The sequence below is a fragment of the Schistocerca serialis genome, chromosome 3 (genome assembly GCF_023864345.2).
Source record: "Schistocerca serialis cubense isolate TAMUIC-IGC-003099 chromosome 3, iqSchSeri2.2, whole genome shotgun sequence".
Classification (NCBI taxonomy): domain Eukaryota; kingdom Metazoa; phylum Arthropoda; class Insecta; order Orthoptera; family Acrididae; genus Schistocerca; species Schistocerca serialis.
This window is the reverse complement of record NC_064640.1, coordinates 522,036,492-522,058,289: the sequence shown is the minus strand read 5'-3', so window position 1 is coordinate 522,058,289 and position 21,798 is coordinate 522,036,492. Positions and strand designations below refer to the sequence as shown.

Below are 21,798 nucleotides of genomic sequence, written 5' to 3'. Positions count from 1 at the left end.
ATATATTTTCTCCCATCTGCTCACCTCCACCCCTCTGATGGTTCCATCCAAACCTCTGTCCATTTCAAGTCCACTAACTACCACCAGGACCTCCATTCTGACAACTATAGCTCCTGGCCACTCATGGATGGTGTATCTGCAGTGATGAAAACTCCCTTGCTCAGTATGCTAAAGGTCTCACAAGGGCCTTAACAGACAAGCACAGCCCCCCCCCCCCCCTCCTCCTCCAAACCTAGTGAATAAGAAGATTTTCTGTGCCATATCCTCACTCACCCCCCCATGAACCATGGACCTTGCCGTTGGTGGGGAGGCTTGCGTGCCTAAGCGATACAGATAGCCGTACCGTAGGTGCAACCACAACGGAGGGGTATCTGTTGAGAGGCCAGACAAACGTGTGGTTCCTGAAGAGGGGCAGCAGCCTTTTCAGTAGTTGCAAGGGCAACAGTCTGGATGATTGACTGATCTGGCCTTGTAACAATAACCAAAACGGCCTTGCTGTGCTGGTACTGCGAACGGCTGAAAGCAAGGGGAAACTACAGCCGTAATTTTTCCCGAGGGCATGCAGCTTTACTGTATGATTACATGATGATGGCGTCCTCTTGGGTAAAATATTCCGGAGGTAAAATAGTCCCCCATTCGGATCTCCGGGCGGGGACTACTCAAGAGGATGTCGTTATCAGGAGAAAGAAAACTGGCGTTCTACGGATCGGAGCGTGGAATGTCAGATCCCTTAATCGGGCAGGTAGGTTAGAAAATTTAAAAAGGGAAATGGATAGGTTGAAGTTAGATATAGTGGGAATTAGTGAAGTTCGGTGGCAGGAGGAACAAGACTTCTGGTCAGGTGACTACAGGGTTATAAACACAAAATCAAATAGGGGTAATGCAGGAGTAGGTTTAATAATGAATAGGAAAATAGGAATGCGGGTAAGCTACTACAAACAGCATAGTGAACGCATTATTGTGGCAAAGATAGATACGAAGCCCACACCTACTACAGTAGTACAAGTTTATATGCCAACTAGCTCTGCAGATGACGAAGAAATTGAAGAAATGTATGATGAAATAAAAGAAATTATTCAGATTGTGAAGGGAGACGAAAATTTAATAGTCATGGGTGACTGGAATTCGAGTGTAGGAAAAGGGAGAGAAGGAAACATAGTAGGTGAATATGGATTGGGGGACAGAAATGAAAGAGGAAGCCGCCTGGTAGAATTTTGCACAGAGCACAACATAATCATAACTAACACTTGGTTTAAGAATCATGAAAGAAGGTTGTATACATGGAAGAACCCTGGAGATACTAAAAGGTATCAGATAGATTATATAATGGTAAGACAGAGATTTAGGAACCAGGTTTTAAATTGTAAGACATTTCCAGGGGCAGATGTGGACTCTGACCACAATCTATTGGTTATGACCTGTAGATTAAAACTGAAGAAACTGCAAAAAGGTGGGAATTTAAGGAGATGGGACCTGGATAAACTAAAAGAACCAGAGGTTGTACAGAGATTCAGGGGGAGCATAAGGGAGCAATTGACAGGAATGGGGGAAATAAATAAAGTAGAAGAAGAATGGGTAGCTTTGAGGGATGAATATGTGAAGGCAGCAGAGGATCAAGTAGGTAAAAAGACGAGGGCTAGTAGAAATCCTTGGGTAACAGAAGAAATATTGAATTTAATTGATGAAAGGAGAAAATATAAAAATGCAGTAAGTGAAACAGGCAAAAAGGAATACAAACGTCTCAAAAATGATATCGACAGGAAGTGCAAAATGGCTAAGCAGGGATGGCTAGAGGACAAATGTAAGGATGTAGAGGCCTATCTCACTAGGGGTAAGATAGATACCGCCTACAGGAAAATTAAAGAGACCTTTGGAGATAAGAGAACGACTTGTATGAATATCAAGAGCTCAGATGGAAACCCAGTTCTAAGCAAAGAAGGGAAAGTAGAAAGGTGGTAGGAGTATATAGAGGGTCTATACAAGGGCGATGTACTTGAGGACAATATTATGGAAATGGAAGAGGATGTAGATGAAGATGAAATGGGAGATACGATACTGCGTGAAGAGTTTGACAGAGCACTGAAAGACCTGAGTCGAAACAAGGCCCCCGGAGTAGACAATATTCCATTGGAACTACTGACGGCCGTGGGAGAGCCAGTCCTGACAAAACTCTACCATCTGGCGAGCAAGATGTATGAAACAGGCGAAATACCCTCAGACTTCAAGAAGAATATAATAATTCCAATCCCAAAGAAAGCAGGTGTTGACAGATGTGAAAATTACCGAACTATCAGCTTAATAAGTCACAGCTGCAAAATACTAACACGAATTCTTTACAGACGAATGGAAAAACTAGTAGAAGCCAACCTCGGGGAAGATCAGTTTGGATTCCGTAGAAACACTGGAACACGTGAGGCAATACTGACCTTACGACTTATCTTAGAAGAAAGATTAAGGAAAGGCAAACCTACGTTTCTAGCATTTGTAGACTTAGAGAAAGCTTTTGACAATGTTGACTGGAATACTCTCTTTCAAATTCTAAAGGTGGCAGGGGTAAAATACAGGGAGCGAAAGGCTATTTACAATTTGTACAGAAACCAGATGGCAGTTATAAGAGTCGAGGGACATGAAAGGGAAGCAGTGGTTGGGAAGGGAGTAAGACAGGGTTGTAGCCTGTCCCCGATGTTGTTCAATCTGTATATTGAGCAAGCAGTAAAGGAAACAAAAGAAAAATTCGGAGTGGGTATTAAAATTCATGGAGAAGAAATAAAAACTTTGAGGTTCGCCGATGACATTGTAATTCTGTCAGAGACAGCAAAGGACTTGGAAGAGCAGTTGAATGGAATGAACAGTGTCTTGAAAGGAGGATATAAGATGAACATCAACAAGAGCAAAACAAGGATAATGGAATGTAGTCTAATTAAGTCAGGTGATGCTGAGGGAATTAGATTAGGAAATGAGGCACTTAAAGTAGTAAAGGAGTTTTGCTATTTGGGGAGCAAAATAACTGATGATGGTCGAAGTAGAGAGGATATAAAATGTAGGCTGGCAATGGCGAGGAAAGCGTTTCTGAAGAAGAGAAATTTGTTAACATCCAGTATTGATTTAAGTGTCAGGAAGTCATTTCTGAAAGTATTCGTATGGAGTGTAGCCATGTATGGAAGTGAAACATGGACGATAAATAGTTTGGACAAGAAGAGAATAGAAGCTTTCGAAATGTGGTGCTACAGAAGAATGCTGATAACTAATGAGGAAGTATTGAATAGGATTGGGGAGAAGAGAAGTTTGTGGCACAACTTGACCAGAAGAAGGGATCGGTTGGTAGGACATGTTCTGAGGCATCAAGGGATCACCAATTTAGTATTGGAGGGCAGCGTGGAGGGTAAAAATCGTAGGGGGAGACCAAGAGATGAATACACTAAGCAGATTCAGAAGGATGTAGGTTGCAGTAAGTACTGGGAGATGAAAAAGCTTGCACAGGATAGAGTAGCATGGAGAGCTGCATCAAACCAGTCTCAGGACTGAAGACCACAACAACAACAATCCTCACTCACCCCTCATCCTCCCATTACCCCCAAGAACCATCTGCAAAGGAATGCCCCCATTGTCAGCCAAATCAACCTACACTGAAGTAACCAGAACATGTCCTTCGCCAGAGCTCTGACTATCTATCATCATGTCCAGAAATAAGGGACATCCTACTCACGATCCTTTGAACTCCCCCTCAAATGGTATTCTGCTGCCCATCCAACCTATGCAACATCCTGGTCCACCCCTGTGCCAATCCCACTCCCAACCCCCACCCACCCAGCACAAACTACTCTAGTCCCATTACCGGCTTATGCCATTCCATACCATCAGAGGCAGGGCCACCAGTGAAGGCAGCCATGTTGTATACCAGGTTTTTTGCAATTTCTGCACAGCATTTTATGTGGGCTGCATCATAGCCTTTGCTATTCAGATCCCAGGTTTTTTAACTACACAGCTGAGAGTTATCCTTGCAATAGTTTCTTTGCTCCTGTAATCCTCTTGGCCTCAATCTCCACTAACCCACTGCACTCACAACTTGACCCCATTCTCTCTCTCTCTCTCTCTCTCTCTCTCTCTCTCTCTGTGTGTGTGTGTGTGTGTGTGTGTGTGTGTGTGTGTGTGTGTGTGTGTGTCACATTATAAAGGGAACTGATTATACACTAACAGCCCTGGAAATGAGCATTTGCAACACCCTATCAGTAAGAGTATTACCCATGCAAGGTGAGGTTCCAAGTTTGAGTACAATTCCAACACATAGTTTCAATCTGCAACAAAGTTTCAAAACAGGTCACACCACCCACTGCTGCTGAGTGAAAGAGTCCAATTTGAAAGAATAAGATACGTCGTTCAATATACAGAAGCTTGTGAACATTTTAGCATGAAGGGACAACATGTTCATCTGTACATTACTAAACAAATAACGGAACATTATTGCCAGCATACAAGTTTATCTGAACAGACTGAGTAAGTTGGTACAGTGGTTAAGACACTCAACTCATAGTCAGGAGGTGTGGGGTCCAAATTACCATCCAGTCATCCATATTTAGGTTTTATGTGATTTCTCAAAATGTATTCATGTAAATGCCAGGATGGTTCCTTTGAAACATACTCATCTAATTACCTTCCCTCTCCTTATCAGTTAAAAGTTGGTAATCTGCATCAATAACCTCTGATCAACTGGGTGACGAATTCTAAATCATCCTTTTTTTTCTTATGTGAATGGCCTCTAAAATACCCTGCAACATGGACAGGATATTTGCAATAAGGTAGCATATAAGTTGGCAGTTTCTTATGATGTAAATTTTTGTAACTCAAAGTTTTTTCACTACATTACACTACACTATCTGATCAAAAGCACTCGGACACCTATTAATCGACATTAATATTGGGTGTGTCCACCCTTCACCTTTATGATGTCTTGAACTCTGCTGGGGACACTTTCAGTGAGGTATCTGAATGTCTGTATAGCAATGACAGCTCATTTCTTATCAAGAACTGAAACCAGAGAAAATGATGTTGGGATGCTCGGGTCTGGAGTTAAATCGACATTCGTACTCATCTCAAAAGTGTTTCACGGGGTTCAGATCAGGACTCTGGGCAGGCCAGTCCACTTCAAGAATGTAGCCTCACAGGTGCAGCATTATGAATGGAAGTATTGTCACACTGACACAGTCAATCATTGTCTCTGAACCATTCCTCAACTTTGCTTAGTACAAAATGCTGTAAAATGTGTTCATATCCTTCCGTATTTAGTGTTTTTTTATTTGCGATAATGGGATCACACCACAACCACGAGAAACACTCCATACCGTAACATCACCTCCTCTATACTTCACTGCTGGCACTACATACGATGGCAGATAATGTTCTCCAGATATTCATCAAACCATAACCCTTCCATCAGATTGTTACAGTTTGTAGCATGATTCATATTCCAAATCATTCACCTCCTGTCATCTATGTCCAGAGATGCCACTCTCTATACTACCTCAAACTTTGTTTAGCACTGATACAGAAATGTATGGCTGATCAGCTGCTGCTTGACCATTGCACCCCATTCTTTTTAGCTCCTTACGCTGAATGTGCTAGTTGCACTGATGGCAGCACTTTGGACTCATGAGTAATTCCTTCTGCTGTTTTTATGTAAGTTATTACAACTATCCTCCACAATGCTTGATGGTCCCTGTCAATCAGCATAAGAGATATGGCTGGTCTACGTTTAGCTGTGGTTGTTCCTCCACATTTACACTTCACAGTCACACACCAACAATCAAATTGGGCAGCTTTAGAAGCTTGAAATGTAGATTTGTTAATCAGCTGACATCAATGAATAGTCCATGTTCAAAGTCACTGAGCTCTCCTGACCCAACCATTCTGCTGTTACTCTTTCTCTACTAACAATAAAATACTCCCCACATCCTTTTATACTGGCGTATCTGCCTCTCATGACATCTAATGGTCAATTCTACATTACACACATGTATCCAGATACTTCATATCACATAGTGTACATCATTCTCAGGAAGTCAAGTCACAAGTCACACTGAACTTGTTTTTGACAGCACTCTTTAGCACATTTGTTACTTGGCAGCAGCTTCTTCCTCCCTAAATGCAAATGAATGCTAATGCACAGCTTTCAATATAGTAGAATTATAAACATGAAAACTTTTTACTAACCTGCACTGTTTCAAGTAGGTCATATAAGCTTATTGGCCTGTTGGGTGGAGGCTGCCGAGATGAACATGCGAGTTCAAATATATAACGTTGCTCCATTTCTTCGTATGTTGGTCCAAGAATTCTAAGTCTGCTGCATGATGCTCCCTTTTCATCAGGCTTTCCCCTAAAATATGATATTTTAGTCTTTCAAATGTGTCCAAATCACATAAATAGGGCACCTCTAACTGTGCAAAACACTAACTCCGTCTGATTCAACACTTCCAGTAAAATACAAAATATGAACAGTAAGAATGAGAATTACTTTACACCTGGAGAAAAAAAAGTACTTGAAGCACAGGCATATAATTATGTTGTGTTGATTACTGGTTTTATAACTATGTAAGATTTCATTCTGAGCAAACTAGTTCTGCTGATTTAAAACCAATAACAGCAATAACATGCAGAAATGGGCACAGAGACAGACAGATTAAAAGTTGGCATAAATCCAAATGTTACAAAAATCTGCAGACTATAATTAAATTTACATTGAAAGTGAGATATGTCAACTCCTTGGGAAAAAAAACTATGACTTCCATTATGACTATCTTTCTGCAGGTCCTGTTGCTACTGATATTATAACTGCTCAATTTAGTAATCTATTTTTCTACATTAGTACTGGACCAGCACAAGTGAGAGGAGGATGATACACTTATACAAAATTCCAGGTTGCTGGTGTAGAAAGAAGCAGAGGTCACACAAACAACAAAAGCTGACAGATACCACAACATGTGAGTGGAAGAATCATTTGTTCACTATGGACACTCAACAGTACTCCCCGCAATAAATGAAATTGTAACTAGTGACCTCCCAATTTATTCTTTAGCACAAAATATGTATGTAATGCAGTCCCATGAAAATATTAGTATGAAACAATTAGGACATGCTCATAAGTCTCCCATATGGTGCATAAAGGACATATGGCAAGAATAAATTATTGGAAAATGAAGACCTCTAAATACATATATAAATTAAGCATAACCCCCTTTAATGTTCCTGGAATTAATGTTTTCCCACTGTTTATGGCATGTTCTATCAGTTCCTTCAAATTCTCTATGTTCAGAATGTTAATTCCCACCAAATTTTGTGTTATAATTGTAAGTATCTGCTTTTTATACCTAATGAAACAATGTTAATATACAGAAACAAAAACATATAACTGGGACATAATGATGCTGATAAGGATTTGGCTTTTATGTGGTGCCTAGAAACATTTCACAATGAACTCTGTTGAGCTCTGGCCTCTCACCTTCTGAATCAGTAGTAGAAGTCTTTAAAAGTTAGAACAATTTCTGTCACTAGTGCTTTGTTTTCAACACTGTGAATCTAATAACAACTATACTGTCTGTAGTGTTGCTCATAGTTGTGTTATCGAACTAAGTTTTAGGTTGGGATAAAACATCAGAATTAGTCCAAACAGAAAAAAAGCTGGCAACAATAAACATGAGCTATGGTAGCACCTCTTGCAGATACAATATGAACTATTATATAAACTATCTTTGAACCATTGCAGATGTGGTATCTCTTGCACACAGGGCAGAGAGGAGGAGGGAGGGGTGGAGACAACACTTTGTACTACCACTATGTATGACATGGGAATTGTTGGCATATTATTTCATTAAAAAAATGCATCAACTGTGATTTGCAGCAAGGGCCCCCGACCACCGGCTTTGGCTGTACTGAGCTACAGTGGTCTTGGACGAAGCAAGCCCGTGATGTTACAGTACAGGCTGAGCAGGACTGGATGCAAACACCATGCACTACAGGCTGGTGGTAGTACTGACTGCCATTGTGAGCTAAGGTCTATGAACAGCAAGTAGGGCGGTGCTTAGAGTGACACGTGTGTATGCTAATTAATGTTATCACTAAATTTTCCATTTTATTTTCTTCTTTTTTTCGATGGAAAACATGGTTTGCAAAGGAAGAAGAGCAAATCAATAAAAAATGAAGTAAAAGCCCGAAATGAACCTTAAAAGTTCAACTTGGGCAGTATTTAAGCCTGTAAAGGATAGCAATGAGGAAAATGTTAGTTCTGTTTGCTGTTCACTGTGGAGAGAAATTTACACTCATGGAAAAGGGTAAAGTGGCACTTTGCACATTTCTTGCTGCCCATATGTGTCTAATAAGCAAGTGTCTTGTGCTGACAAGAAACAACTTCCTAAACCTGCCCAGGGAATGATTATTGCTAAATGTGTGGCTATGTGCTGTATGGAACTGTAGGGGATGGATGTTTTTTGGATCTTGAGACACAAGTTAACACTGGAGTGACTTACAGAAAAGTATCCCCACATGGTACATGGCACAAAGTGTTAAAAAAATGGCTCTGAGCACTATGGGACTTAACATCTATGGTCATCAGTCCCCTAGAACTTAGAACTACTTAAACCTAACTAACCTAAGGACATCACACAACACCCAGCCATCACGAGGCAGAGAAAATCCCTGACCCCGCCGGGAATCGAACCCGGGTGTGGGAAGCGAGAACGCTACCGCACGACCACGAGATGCGGGCAAAGTGTTAAAAGCTCGATGTTATCTGCACTGCGTGATTATTCATGATTGAATTGTTCCTGTGCTATGTAAAATACAATTCTACAAAATGCTTTTAATAAGGACAAGATAGGCATCAACTGTCCACAATTTATAACATTTCAACTTGTAATTTACACAAAGAAAGGCCTCCCTGCTCTTACAATAACAGTGAAAAAGTCCAGCGATACTCACTGGAATACAGGGTTGACTGTTAGGATCAGAAGACAGTCAATATTTTGACTTGTGTCATTAAAGCTCTCTGAAGAAGAAGGAAGATTAGGGTTTAACATTCCACCAACAATGACGTAATTCGATACGGAGCACAAGTTTGGATTTTTTTGATTTGACCTCTGAGAAGGGAGAAATAGGCCAAACTGAAGAAATTAATAGCATACTGATGAATGAACTAATTTCTCTTCTCACGGTATATATGCTATCACATTATCGTAATTCTTATATGTTAACATTTACTTTATAGCAAACCTTTTGAAACGTGAGGACTTTCATGGATGCAAGGAATCAGAAATCACCTACACTGTTGCCATGGAATATGACATTATTGCAGCATTTGATTCAGGCACCTCAAGACAGAGAAGCCTCTAAATAGGACTTCTATGTAAATGCCTTAGTGGAAAATTTAATTGTTCAGAGGTACAATGAACCAGCAACTATTCTCTGGCCACCATATCAACATCTAAAAATGACATCTGAAGAGAAGAGGTGAGAAGTCATGAGGTGAGAAGTCATGGCACAGTTAAAAAGGTGAGAAGTCATGGCACAGTTAAGACGTACAATATATTTATTGCTATGTTTATTGTCCCCAGTGGCCATTTCCAAATGGAACTGTCAACTGTCAATCAAAACCAAGATTGGCCACAGAAGAAAGTACAGACCTCATAGGGTCTGATTTGGTGTTTCCTCACCTAAAGAACAATCAAATATATGGGAATACTTTATCAGATCATTTAACATAATCTGTGGGTGACATTGGGGAAGTCCTGAAATTCAATGAAACAGTTCAAATTCCTTCAACAATAGAATATTGTTGTATTTTTGATAGTATTTTTCACTTTAGGGCTCACATTGTGGTTGTATTAAAAAGCTTTTCTATTTTTCCAATTAGATAAAAATCATTAGAGTGAGTCATGCAGATGCCACCAACAAGCAATTCTTTCACGAAATTACACAAAAAGTACACTACCATGGAAAGTGAAGAAGTTTGCTTTGTGGGCAGATGTAAATGACAGTCTTACGCTAACAGGTGACTTAGAGACACACATAATTCCAAACTACAAAATGGAAGAAAATATGGTTTCTTGCTGCAGAATGACTGCACAAAATTTTTCAGTTCTTCAGAAGAGTGCCAGAAAATACTGTGTATAAAATCACCCAACTTGTCTTATGAAAGAAATTTTATTTCTGCCAGTTTCATTCTCAACACCAAGACAACCACTTTTACATCAGGACAATGTTGATGCACTTCTTTTTATTCACAGTAATTGTAACAGAGACAAGTGAGTGAAAAAATATCCTGAAACCCTTTTTGCACACAAAGTTTCATTTTACATTGTTTGTAGCTGTAAATTTTTTTTGTTTATTGCACATTTTGTTGTGTACATTTGACTTACCTACACTTCCTTTAAAATTACTTTTAATTTACTGAAGAGAAATAAAACTCACATTACATACAAATTATTACTGAGCAGCAAGGATGATACTGGCAGTTTTATTTCAATGTCAGACAATCCTGTTTAGTATTTAGAAAATGACTTGTTTTATTCACAAGTGCCTTGATCACTTGTGATGAATTTTGAGTGTAATGACTTATCATTAGAACTAAAAGTCCAATATCTTGTTATGTCAGTAACAAGTAAAGTCTTCATCACACACTCACTGTGGTCACTTAATATTTATGTAACAAATTCAGTCAAGATATTCAGTCAAGATATTCAGGAATAAAAAAGTATGTCAAATGAACCTATGGCTGGCTGTGGCCACAGCTTCTACAACCAGAGCTGTAACTGGTGGCATGTCTGGCAGCGAATTGGCTGCATTTCAGTCATCACATGTTGGGGGTTATGGTGACAGCTGTGGAATTGTGAGCCGAAATGAAAGGAGAAAACATAATGGGTACATCCTTATGTTGCAATCCCCTCTACAAAGGGAATGGTTGTTACTTTTTTTTGTGAAACAAACGGTGCTGAACTATCATCATTCTTGAACAAGATGATTAGCTGAGTGTCTGTGGCAGATGGTGGCATGTAAGTGGAGGATATTTCACAAGCCCCTGAATGTAGACAATATCACTGTAGAGACTGTTATGGCATGTTGTATTCTACAAAACTATGTATGAACCAGAGATGGTGTACCACTTACTGATACCCTATACCAGTATCTTTCAATTCATGAGAGGGTATTACACAATGAATATAGTCATAGACCCAGCTCACACTACAGAAACGTGTTTACCAATTACTTTGTAGGTAAAGGTGCTCTGCCACGTCAGTTGGATAACATTTTCTGAATTAAATGTAGATGTTGTGTTAATAAAATATAAAAAAAGGTGTGTTTTATTCCTGTGGATTTGTACATCCACTTCCACCAAACATCAGTCATTTTCTATCACGTTTTCTTTTGCTGGTTCTTGTCTACTACATGTCCTTTGGATGACAAACTTCCTGGAGCAGATATCTTCCTAAATTTTATAATATTTTTTTCTGTATCAAAGTCCATGATGACAGAAAGATCCTTCTACAGCAACACATCAACAAAAAATCAAATGTAAAAAATCCACACCACTGGAATCGCATTGATGGCTGGCCCCACACTGGCAGTATAGCATACACACTGTTCCTTGCAACTGCATACAACTTTGGTCGCAGTGGGGTCAATGGCTGATCGCTGTTTGCATGACAAAATACTGGCCAGACAAGACAGATGGCTAAAGTTGGCTGTGTGCGCAATGCACATCCACCTTGAATGTAAACTTGGCCACATCCAACCAGCTGCAAGTCTGACCACAGCTGTACTAGTGCACCACCATCCTGAGTGCAGTATGCATATTTGCCAGTGTGTACAATGCAGCCCATCCACTGCTGTTGGGTGGGGCCAAAGCATTTAATAGTCAAAGTGGTATTGGCTGAGGCTGAGCCAGCACAGAGCTATTTAACATGGAATGAGGTGTGTCAGACCAGCAAAGCCCATGGGTTTGGACTGCTGCATGGTGGGCCACTCTGCAATCTGATTTGCAGGGAGATGTTATCATGTGGTGTACGGCATGCTGCTGTTTTTGGAATATTTAGCAATTTCTGAAGTGGTGGTCAGGTTAGGAACTAATAGCAAAGCACAAACATTTAATACTATCATAACTGTCACACATTTTTGGTACTTCATTCAGCATGTCCCGATTCCCAAGGTGTTTATTAGCATGGGACCTTACAGCATAATTAACATTTAACTGCACATTCCATTCTATATTATGAAGTACAGAATTATATTTTACTATGTTGTCTTGTATCTACATACATTTAACCTCGTGATGAAATTTGTAGAATGTAATTCTGGGTGTGTCATATTACATAAACAGTCAAAATGATCTGTTGCCAACTACTATCCCATGTTTTGCATATTTTTCTTAAAATGTCATATTTAGCATACAATGTAGCAAATTTTATAAACTAATTATAGATATACTTCTTGTCTACTGTTTGATGCCATATGTATATATGTAACATATGTCCCGGTCTTGTAATTGCTTTTGGACTAATGCTAAAATTTTTATGTAGGCACCAAAATTTTTGAGTTTATTTATGAAGCAGAAAGCCAGATAGAAAGAATTCACCATGCGAAATTGTTACGAACAAGAATTCTGGATTTTTTTTTTCTTCATAAAATAGTATGAGCTACTAATGTGATCGTAAAATGTAAAAACTTTTGTATGTACTTCAAAAGTAACTTCCCACCATCTACATTTCCCACAATTGACACCATTTTTTAAAAGTCAGTTGAAAAGTGTAAAAGAGGAGTTTTACTGTACCATATTTGCATGGGACACTGATAGTGGGCACTAAAGTTGATGTTTCAAACCATTATGTTGAGGACAGAGTAGGACTCACCTAATGTCTAAGAAATTGCTGAACCAAAAACAGCTGCACTGGACTTTCTGAAAGACTAATCTGTTTTTATGACAATAACACTGGGTTAGAAAACATTGCAGACATATCAAGGCACTGCTGAGAGGCACAATTTGTGCTGTTCCTGTTAACTGAAATTCAATGGCGTCATATTGTAGGCCTTCCAAATAATTGTTTAATACATTCTATATGATGTGTCAGCTGTATGTTGGGAATGGTGTCAACAGTACAAGGAAAGAGCACGTGTTTCTCACACTGGTTGCAGATGGCAGAAGCAGACAGAGTCATGCCTGGACTGTTTACCAAATATGAGCAGCCATTGCTGATCACACGGAAACCACTGCAGAAATTAGGACTAATTTGCAAAATTAGTGTCAACTAGGACCATCTGAAACCATTTTCTGGATGCTGGGCTATAAACATAGGTGCCACTTGTCATGTTTCCTCTCATATCACAAATGGTGCAGAAAAATATGCAACGGGAATGATAAATCGCCAAAAATTTGTGATAAGTAATGTGTGCATGGACAGAACAGGAAAACAGAGTAACACACCAACTGTGGAGAAAAGCTTCAAAGTTTCCATTTTGGAGGCACAGATCTACTGACAGGAATACAACATTTCAATTTTGTGACTCATTATATGCACTGTCCATAGCAATATCTGACAAAAGCAAACAGGGATGGAGAATTGGCACTAAGAGACTGGTGAGGCCTTTAAAACTAAATTGGTTTTGCGGTATTATGCAGCTTCAGCATATTGTTACTGTTAAAAACCAATCTGTCACAATTTCAGAAGAACGTAGATGAGATGTGTGGAAATAACTAAGAACAGTTATGTGTTTTTCACCAACATAGCCACCTATGCTTCATTATGCTATTGGCAAAGTGAACTGTGATAAGTAAAGTCACCAGAAGATATCCTTATAAATTAAAATTGGGAGCAATCTGGGAGTCATCTAACTGTGAAACCTGCCTCTTTCTTTTCCTTCTGTTATGAACAAGAGTCTTGGACATAAGGGTGGAGAGAGGAATGGGAAAGTGGGCACTTGATTCAACCTAAAAGTTTAGACGGGAGTTTAGAAAACACAAAACATTTTGAATTTTGTGTCATTTTCATCTAAAATCGGCCAGGTTCCCATTTCAGATAAGAGGTCCCTATAATAAGGACTCAAAATGTAACATGCAGCGATATGTACAGCACAAGCCCAGAAAACTGACGATTCTTCTTATTAGTGTGTAAAACGACATGCAAGCAGTGCCCTGTGTAGAGCAGCTGGAGACCATAAAGGTACAAGAAGGCTAGACACTTTGTTTTACTGATTGCAGCCAAGAGTCCCTCTTTTCCAGCCACTTCCCCTCCTGCTCACACAAGTTTCCAATTCATTAAAGATATGACAGCCAAAAATGGAGCGCCACTGTGTTCCCTGCAGATTTCTTTGACTGCTACATTTACTTGTTTGTTACCCTGGATTACAACACATACCACTATACCACTGCAATTGTGTGTAAAAAAAAAAAGAGTATTGGATGTTTGACATCTTCTCTCTTCTACAAAAATCTTTTGCAATAGTTACTTGGTACTAACGGGATAGGACCATATGATAAATCTTTTCCCTCAGTGGCACATCACATCATCTGTTCCAGTGTCTCCAGAATTGTACACAGCTCAGCTTATTTTTGTGATAAGTCATCAACTATAGACGTTCCACTAGGTGCAGACAAGTACTGAAGCCTCTTTTCACTGTTAGTCTTTCCTGAGACTTTTCCTTATATAGGGGAAGCTGTGTTGGAGAAGATGGGAGTACACTGACACCTCCATTCAGGTTCTGCAGTCAGTAGAGTAGTATTTCTCGTCATTTTAAGTATTTCAAGGGTATCACCTTTCTACACCTGACCTTTTAGGCTTAAACTTGTAACCACAGCTGTTTAACATACTGTGACACAAATTACTCTGTGTTCACAAATCAATTTTTGAAAGTAGTAAAGAATTTTGGAATATGCCAAGGTATCCACTCTCCTCTGTGAATTACTAACAGTTCCCTGAAAATGGGATCACAATATCAGTCAATTTACTTCCACAATATCTATCAATTTACTTCAAAGTCCTTATGTCTGTCTGTTCTGGTCTGATGGAGCAACTTTTCTTCCCTGTCTGTTTTCTAATCTATTTGTCTGTCAGCACTGCTCCAATAGTTCCCATTTCAGTAATTAGTAAGTTGACTCCTCTTCTGCACCACAGAGCACTGAGCATAATAGCTTGCTCTATATAGATTATTCTTTTCTCTGATGCAAATTCCATTATAGTTACTAAATACTGGTAACCCCTCCGATTGTATACTAATATTTTCTTCTTCCATTTCTGAATAGCATTTGAAACTGAAAGAGATGACTTCTGTAATTACCAAGCAATCAGAATATTATTTGCCATATATATTTATGAATAAAACATCTGCCTTTAGATTGAGTGATTGATATCCATGATATCTAAAATTGAATTTCTGCACATACAGCAACTGAAGGTCACTAGGAAAGTTTTGAGAAACCTTTTGTCACACTTCACTATTTCACTTTCTAGAAGCACAGCTGACCACAGTTTTTTGCACAAATAGCCTTTAAAGTTTCATCTAACCTGGTTTATTATTGTCACTGAAAGTGCTGTGACTGTTCCTGCCTCTATGGAACTGATGACATCCAAATGATGGTGGGAAGTGAACACTTCTCTGTGGTGCATTTTTACAATTTCAACTCAGGTGAAGCATATTTGACAGCCAACACTTAGAATGCACTTTTAGAAAATTTTCCACTACACACACACACACACACACACACACACACACACACACACACACACACGCACGCACACACACACATTAGTCTTCATTGAAGGAGTGGATATATGATGACAGCAATGATGGAAAAAAAAAACATCACCACTGTAGGGAAAATGATTAAAATGAGCTACAGAGAGACATTTAAGGACATCTAAGTAACACCAAAAACTGGCTCACTAGCTATGACTGAAATCCAGCGTGATTTTCTTCAAATCAAGAAATCGTCATTCCAGTAGGTATCTCGCTCTTTGATAGATAAGCAGGAGGACATGTATGTCAAACTGTGAAGAAATGTAGGGCAGATTCCATGACAGTAACTCTACAACTATTCCTGACATTGTCACTAAAGGTGAAATGTGATTTTATCGGTCTGAACAAGATACTTGTGTCTGTCAAAGGTGAGGACGAAAGGCTGCCACTGTGAATAGATACACAGTGGTTTACCACCAAAAATTTTTCTAGTAGTTTGGGGAAAAGCAGCCATGCACAAGACTGCAAGGGATGATACTGCATTGTGAGAATGTAACATACTCAGTGTTATCATATAGCTCCACTGAAGTCAAACTTGTAGTTCATCTACCTTAGAGTTGTGGCTTAGCCCCATAAGATTATTTCTATTTCCGACAGTGATAATAAGCACCTGCATGAAAGTTGATTCACCAGTCCTGAAGAAGCTAATAAGCCTCACAAAAGTTTTTAGCTCACAACACTGAAAGAAGATGAGTGGAAAATTGTTTCCAAAATTAGTTTACAAGAATGCAAAAGTTGTTTGTGGTGAGTACTTCAGAGAAAATAAACTAATCAAAATTGTGCGGTGTCTTTCTATTCACCTACTGGCATTGCAAAAGTTTCATAGTGACCCTTTTCCTGGAAGATTTAACTATTCTAAGCATTTGAATTCTTGTTATTATTATTAATGTATTTACCATAAAACACTACAATCAATGTATTTACCTTAAAACACTACACCTAAGAGGTTTATCCAGCTTCCTCCTGAGCCACTTGTTAATATATGGTTTATTAACACCATATGGAGAACGACTGTCAAGAACATGAAAGGATTTTCTGCGACAAATCGTTGCAAATATAATGTTGCGCAGCAATGCCTGAAATTTAGATGAAATGGATCAGTTTGCGAACTTATCTAATTTATGTATGACAAAAGGTAGGTGTAAAAGAAAGAAGCATGCATGTTACAAACACATTCACATGCATACATATATTGACAAAATCATCACCTATTCTAAATATACATACTGAACAAAATTTCTGCGAACTTTTTCTAAAGGGATACTAATTTTTCAGTTAGTATCAGTGAACCAACATTTTATCATCTTATTGTTATCTATCTTATAATCAAATTAGTATGTCAATACCAAATTAGTATATCAATATCTAGTGCATTGTAATTCATTAATAAGCACTCACATACAGAGATTTAACAGGTATTCAAAGAGAAAAAAATTGTTCCAAAACATTTAATTACAGTGTCTGTGAGAAACTTACTTATTTAAAGGTTTTACTGACCATGAAAAGATACCACGAAAAGATTGGTTTACATTTCATGGTATACACTGTATAAAACTGAAAGTGAATGCCAAATGATGAATTATTTTTGCTAGTATTCCAAATAGAAATTGGTCATACATGGAGAGCACCTAAAGTAACAAATGTCTCCCCATATCTGGGCCTCATACAAACAATGAAGCTAGCTAATAGTTTGTGTATCAGTATAATATGTTCTATTGTGCCCAAAAAATTTCACCACAGAGTGAGTTTCTGACAATGACAACATGTAAATATCTCATGTAACAAATTTGTTGATCCCTAATAATGGTGTGGGCTTTAAAGGTGATAATATGCCACCATATATGCCTGTTTACTGCTCACTCAAGATCAGAGGAACTGGGAATGAACTTGGACACCTCATCTAATTAACTCAGTGTCCAGAATTAACCAATGCTTAATCACAGAGTCAACAATAAAATTAGCATCCTCAGTATCATTTTTCGAAGATCTTCTTGATACATTTAAAGATGAGAGTGACAATACACAACTGTGATGAGTTTCAATTTGTATATTATAATTCTGGTATGAATCTAACTCTAAAAATGGCAAAGGGTGATTTATCACTTTATTAATAATGACTTCATGTCATCATTTGCTTCCCTTATTCTGAATACACCATGCTAATAACTAAATATATTTGCAAATGTCATATTTTCCTTTCACAGACAGTGAATTTAACCACAGGTGACATAGCTGAGTTTTGGTACACCGATTTTAGTTTGTCACTACATTTTATATAAATATATTACAACCAAGATTCATGACAATGCCTAAATATTGTGAACTGCAAATGAAATTCAGATTCCCAAAAAATGCCTTACGCATCTTGGTAAATTTGTCATCATAGGAATGAAACAAAGAAGTTTGTTGCATGTATTATGTTCGCGTATCCTGAATAATGATCTACTGAACAACTGGATGCACAATACTGAAGGTGTGCACCGAAATTGTAATGTTGTAGAAAGCTCCTTGTGTTTTACATTGAACTATATCAATGGACAAAATATATTTTGGAGCTGCTTTTTTGGATGCAAACGAGTTAAATCATTTAATAGAAACTCTGTAAAAGCAAGTTAATATAATAATCTATGCCTGACCAAAATATTTTCTAATACGCTCAAAAATTAATTATCAATCCAAGCACAAGGTACTAATTATGGATTTCCTCTCTCTCTCTCTCTCTCTCTCGAAGTTCTTTTACACTGTGACTTCACAATTTGGTAGTTATTTGCTGACAACGTGTTTTATTTCCCAACAATTGTGGAAGTTCACTACTCTTAATTTTTCTATGGAGTTTTTATACTCAATGAACGCAATCTGGCAACTATCCTTATAAGTATGCGGAAGCAGTAAAAAGTAATAGCATATGTCTCCATAACTAACAGTAAAAGTGAAAGAAAGTATTTTGCAACAGAGAGAACATGAGGGTTTTTTTTTTTTTTTTTTTTTTTTTTTTGACAAAAAAAAAAATACTCTCTCCACCTCTTTGAAAGGCTATTTATTAACTGTTATCACAGGTCACAACTTACTTTATTGGATGATTGGTTCCTCAGGATTTGTCTCAACAATATACAAATCCTTACATTTTCAAATGTATGAAATAACTATGATGTACAGTAAAAAATTACCTGCACTCTTGTTTTTCCAATTAGTTAACCCAAATGTTGGTAAACAACAAATACACACTCTTGCAACAAAATCTACTCTTTTACATTTATCTCTGTTCAGTGGCTTATAAGATTTCAAACTCCTTACAAGGAGAACATTTTTGATAGCTTGTAAAGGAATTTACATTCTATATCCCACTCTCTAATTTCTGTAGAAAATGAAAGATGACATTAAGCACCTATCAGTGGTCCACAGAATGTGAAATGTGGATGAAATCCGAGTTGGATGTATGGTGTTTGTGACATTTCTCTTACTTTGGACAACATTTTATTTGCAAACTAGCTGAGTACCCAGTGTTGCCCGGCTATGTATTTATGCCACTGTTCTATTACACCATCTCCTCCTTCCCCCTCTCCATCTCCTCCTCCACATCCTCTCTGTCCATCTCCTCCTCCACCCTCTTTATGACCATCTGGTTCCTCCTCCCTCCGTCCATCTCCTTCTTCCTCTCTCCCTGTTCGTCTCCTCCCCTTTCCTTTGTATGTCCATGCCCTCCTCTCCCTTCCCTTTGTTCATCTCCTCCTCTTTCCTTTCTCTGACAATTTCCTCCACCCCCATCTGTTTATCTCTTCCTCCTTCCCCCCTTCTCTGGCTCTGTCCATCTCCTCCTCTCCTCTCTCATTGTCCATTTCCACTCCCCCCCCCCCCCCCCCTCTCTCTCTCTCTCCACCCATTTCCTCCTTCCCTATCTCTGTCCAGCTCCTCCTCCTCCTATCTGTGCCTATCTCCCCCTTCCCCCTCACTGACAATCCACCTCCTCCCCCCACTCCTTTCTCTTTCCACATCATCACACTCACTCTAATATAAGTCTGCTGGTTCTTGCCTCTAGAGGATTTCTTTCCAGATTGTATCTAATACATGGACCAAATTTGATTAAAATTTGATTTAAATCATTCCAGGGGTTTAGGATGAGCTTTCTCCCGTGGCTTTACCCGCACACACACATATCACATACATTTCACATATAAGTTACATATTTCATCAGTACGTTCAGCAAATTTTGCACTATGGTTTCATCTTCATGCAGCTCAAGGTTTATGACATTGTATCTCCAGAACTACATGCTACACAATGATATAATTTAGCAGGTATATCCTGTGTTATTGCACAATGATATAATTTAGCAGGTACATCCCGTGTCATATGTGGCTACTGTCTGTGATATGTGTTGTGAATTAAGTTAGTACTAAAGAAGTAATACATTAAAATGTCATGCATGATGTGGCAGTTTTTCATGCATTTCAGTGTTTCTGATTTCATCTCTCCTGGACTATCTGTCACACAATGATGTCTTTTTCTAGACACATTCAGTGGCATATGTTCATACTGTCTGCGAAATGTGTTCTGAAAAGCATTAGTGGCAACAAAGTAATGAATTTAAACATCCTGCGTGTTGCAGCAGTTTTTCATGCCTCTCAGTATTTAATGTCACATCTTCTGAATTATGTATCATACAATGATACATTTTTGTACATACATTCAGCAACAGATGTGCATACTGTATGCAAAAAGTGTTGCAAATAGAGTTAATACGAATGAAGAAATAAATTTAAATGTCTTGCATGATGCACCAGGTTTTCACACATCTAAGTGCTTATGACATCATATCTACTGAACTAAGTGTCGTACAATAATGTAATTTTTCTGGTAGAATCAGTGGTGTATGTGGATATTGTCTGCAAAATGTGTCAAGAATACAGTTAGCAGTAAAAGGGTAATAAATTAAAACGTCATGCTCATGCGGCAGTTTTACTGCATGAACTTTGAAAACGTGATATGCGATAAACTTTTCTTCCAGTCATCATTTTGTGGGGTTGTCAGTGAGAAAGAGAGTCATAAATGTTTGAAATTGTGTGTTAAGTTTTCTGCAAGTCACAAGTTACTGTCATTCTCAAATGTTGGATGACTAAAGTATTGGCATTCGCATGCCGTGGGCTTCACTGCTTTTTCACCCCACCTCTACCCCCTTGATAGGTGGGTGGTTCCTACCCCCACAGTGATTCTTCCAAGACAGTAAGAGACAGGTGTACCAAGTTCGGTTGGAAAAGGTCCACTGGTTTAGGAGGATATGTTGAACATACATCCATATATATATTTTACATGGATTTAAACACTGTTTTGGAATGTGATTCTTGAGTTTCTCCCGGCGTATTTGATAATCAAAATATCCACGGGTATGCTGCCGGTCTATAGTGTCCAACGGGCACAATATTTCAGCGATCATACATGTCGCCATCATCAGGTGAACTGACGGACTGAGCTCCTGTGAACGTGCTGGCACGGAGATCCGTACGCTATGGCTGCTCAGAGGGAACTGGGTTCGGTCGCGGCGGCGGCTGATTTAAATACCCTCCGCCCGCAGCGCGCTCCCTCCGCCGTCCGCGCCCCGCGCCACGGTCGCGCGGTGGAACAGATTGCGACGGCGTCTGAGATGACGTCGGTGTGATGGCTCTGTCCGCCGTGGTCGTCACAACTATACGTTTGCTCGATTTACTCTTGATTAACCCGGTTGCTGGTTCCCAAGCCTTGCTAAGATTATAGCCACAGTCACGGTTTATGAGGTCGTCATTGGTGCGAATTTCGATGGCCTCTCTAACAACGCTGTCCCAGTACCTTTCTTCAGAATGCGGGCGATTTTCCCCGAGAGTGCGCCTGTGTATGGAATAAATGCAGTGCCTACCTCCTCCCTCGTCACTTCATCCATCTCAACAGGTTGTGTGCAGACAGAGAGTCTACCGCAGGAATTGGAACATCTGAGAACTGTATTTCAAGAAAAAATGGGTACTCAGAGTGGCAGATTCAACGTGCTATCCGCCCAAC

At 39.0% G+C, this 21,798-nt stretch overlaps 1 protein-coding gene across 3 annotated transcripts in view; it reads right to left on the bottom strand.

The window, feature by feature from the left end:
- Nucleotides 1-21,798, bottom strand: part of LOC126470398 (transcriptional adapter 1-like) — a 178,391-nt gene that overhangs the window by 39,899 nt on the left and 116,694 nt on the right. For all 3 annotated transcript variants that reach the window (XM_050098242.1, XM_050098241.1, XM_050098243.1), the window contains 2 exons: nucleotides 16,696-16,847; nucleotides 6,208-6,370 (listed from right to left, as the gene is read on the bottom strand). In XM_050098242.1, the coding sequence (XP_049954199.1) occupies nucleotides 6,208-6,370; nucleotides 16,696-16,847 (315 nt within the window). The remainder of the gene's footprint in view (nucleotides 1-6,207; nucleotides 6,371-16,695; nucleotides 16,848-21,798) is intronic.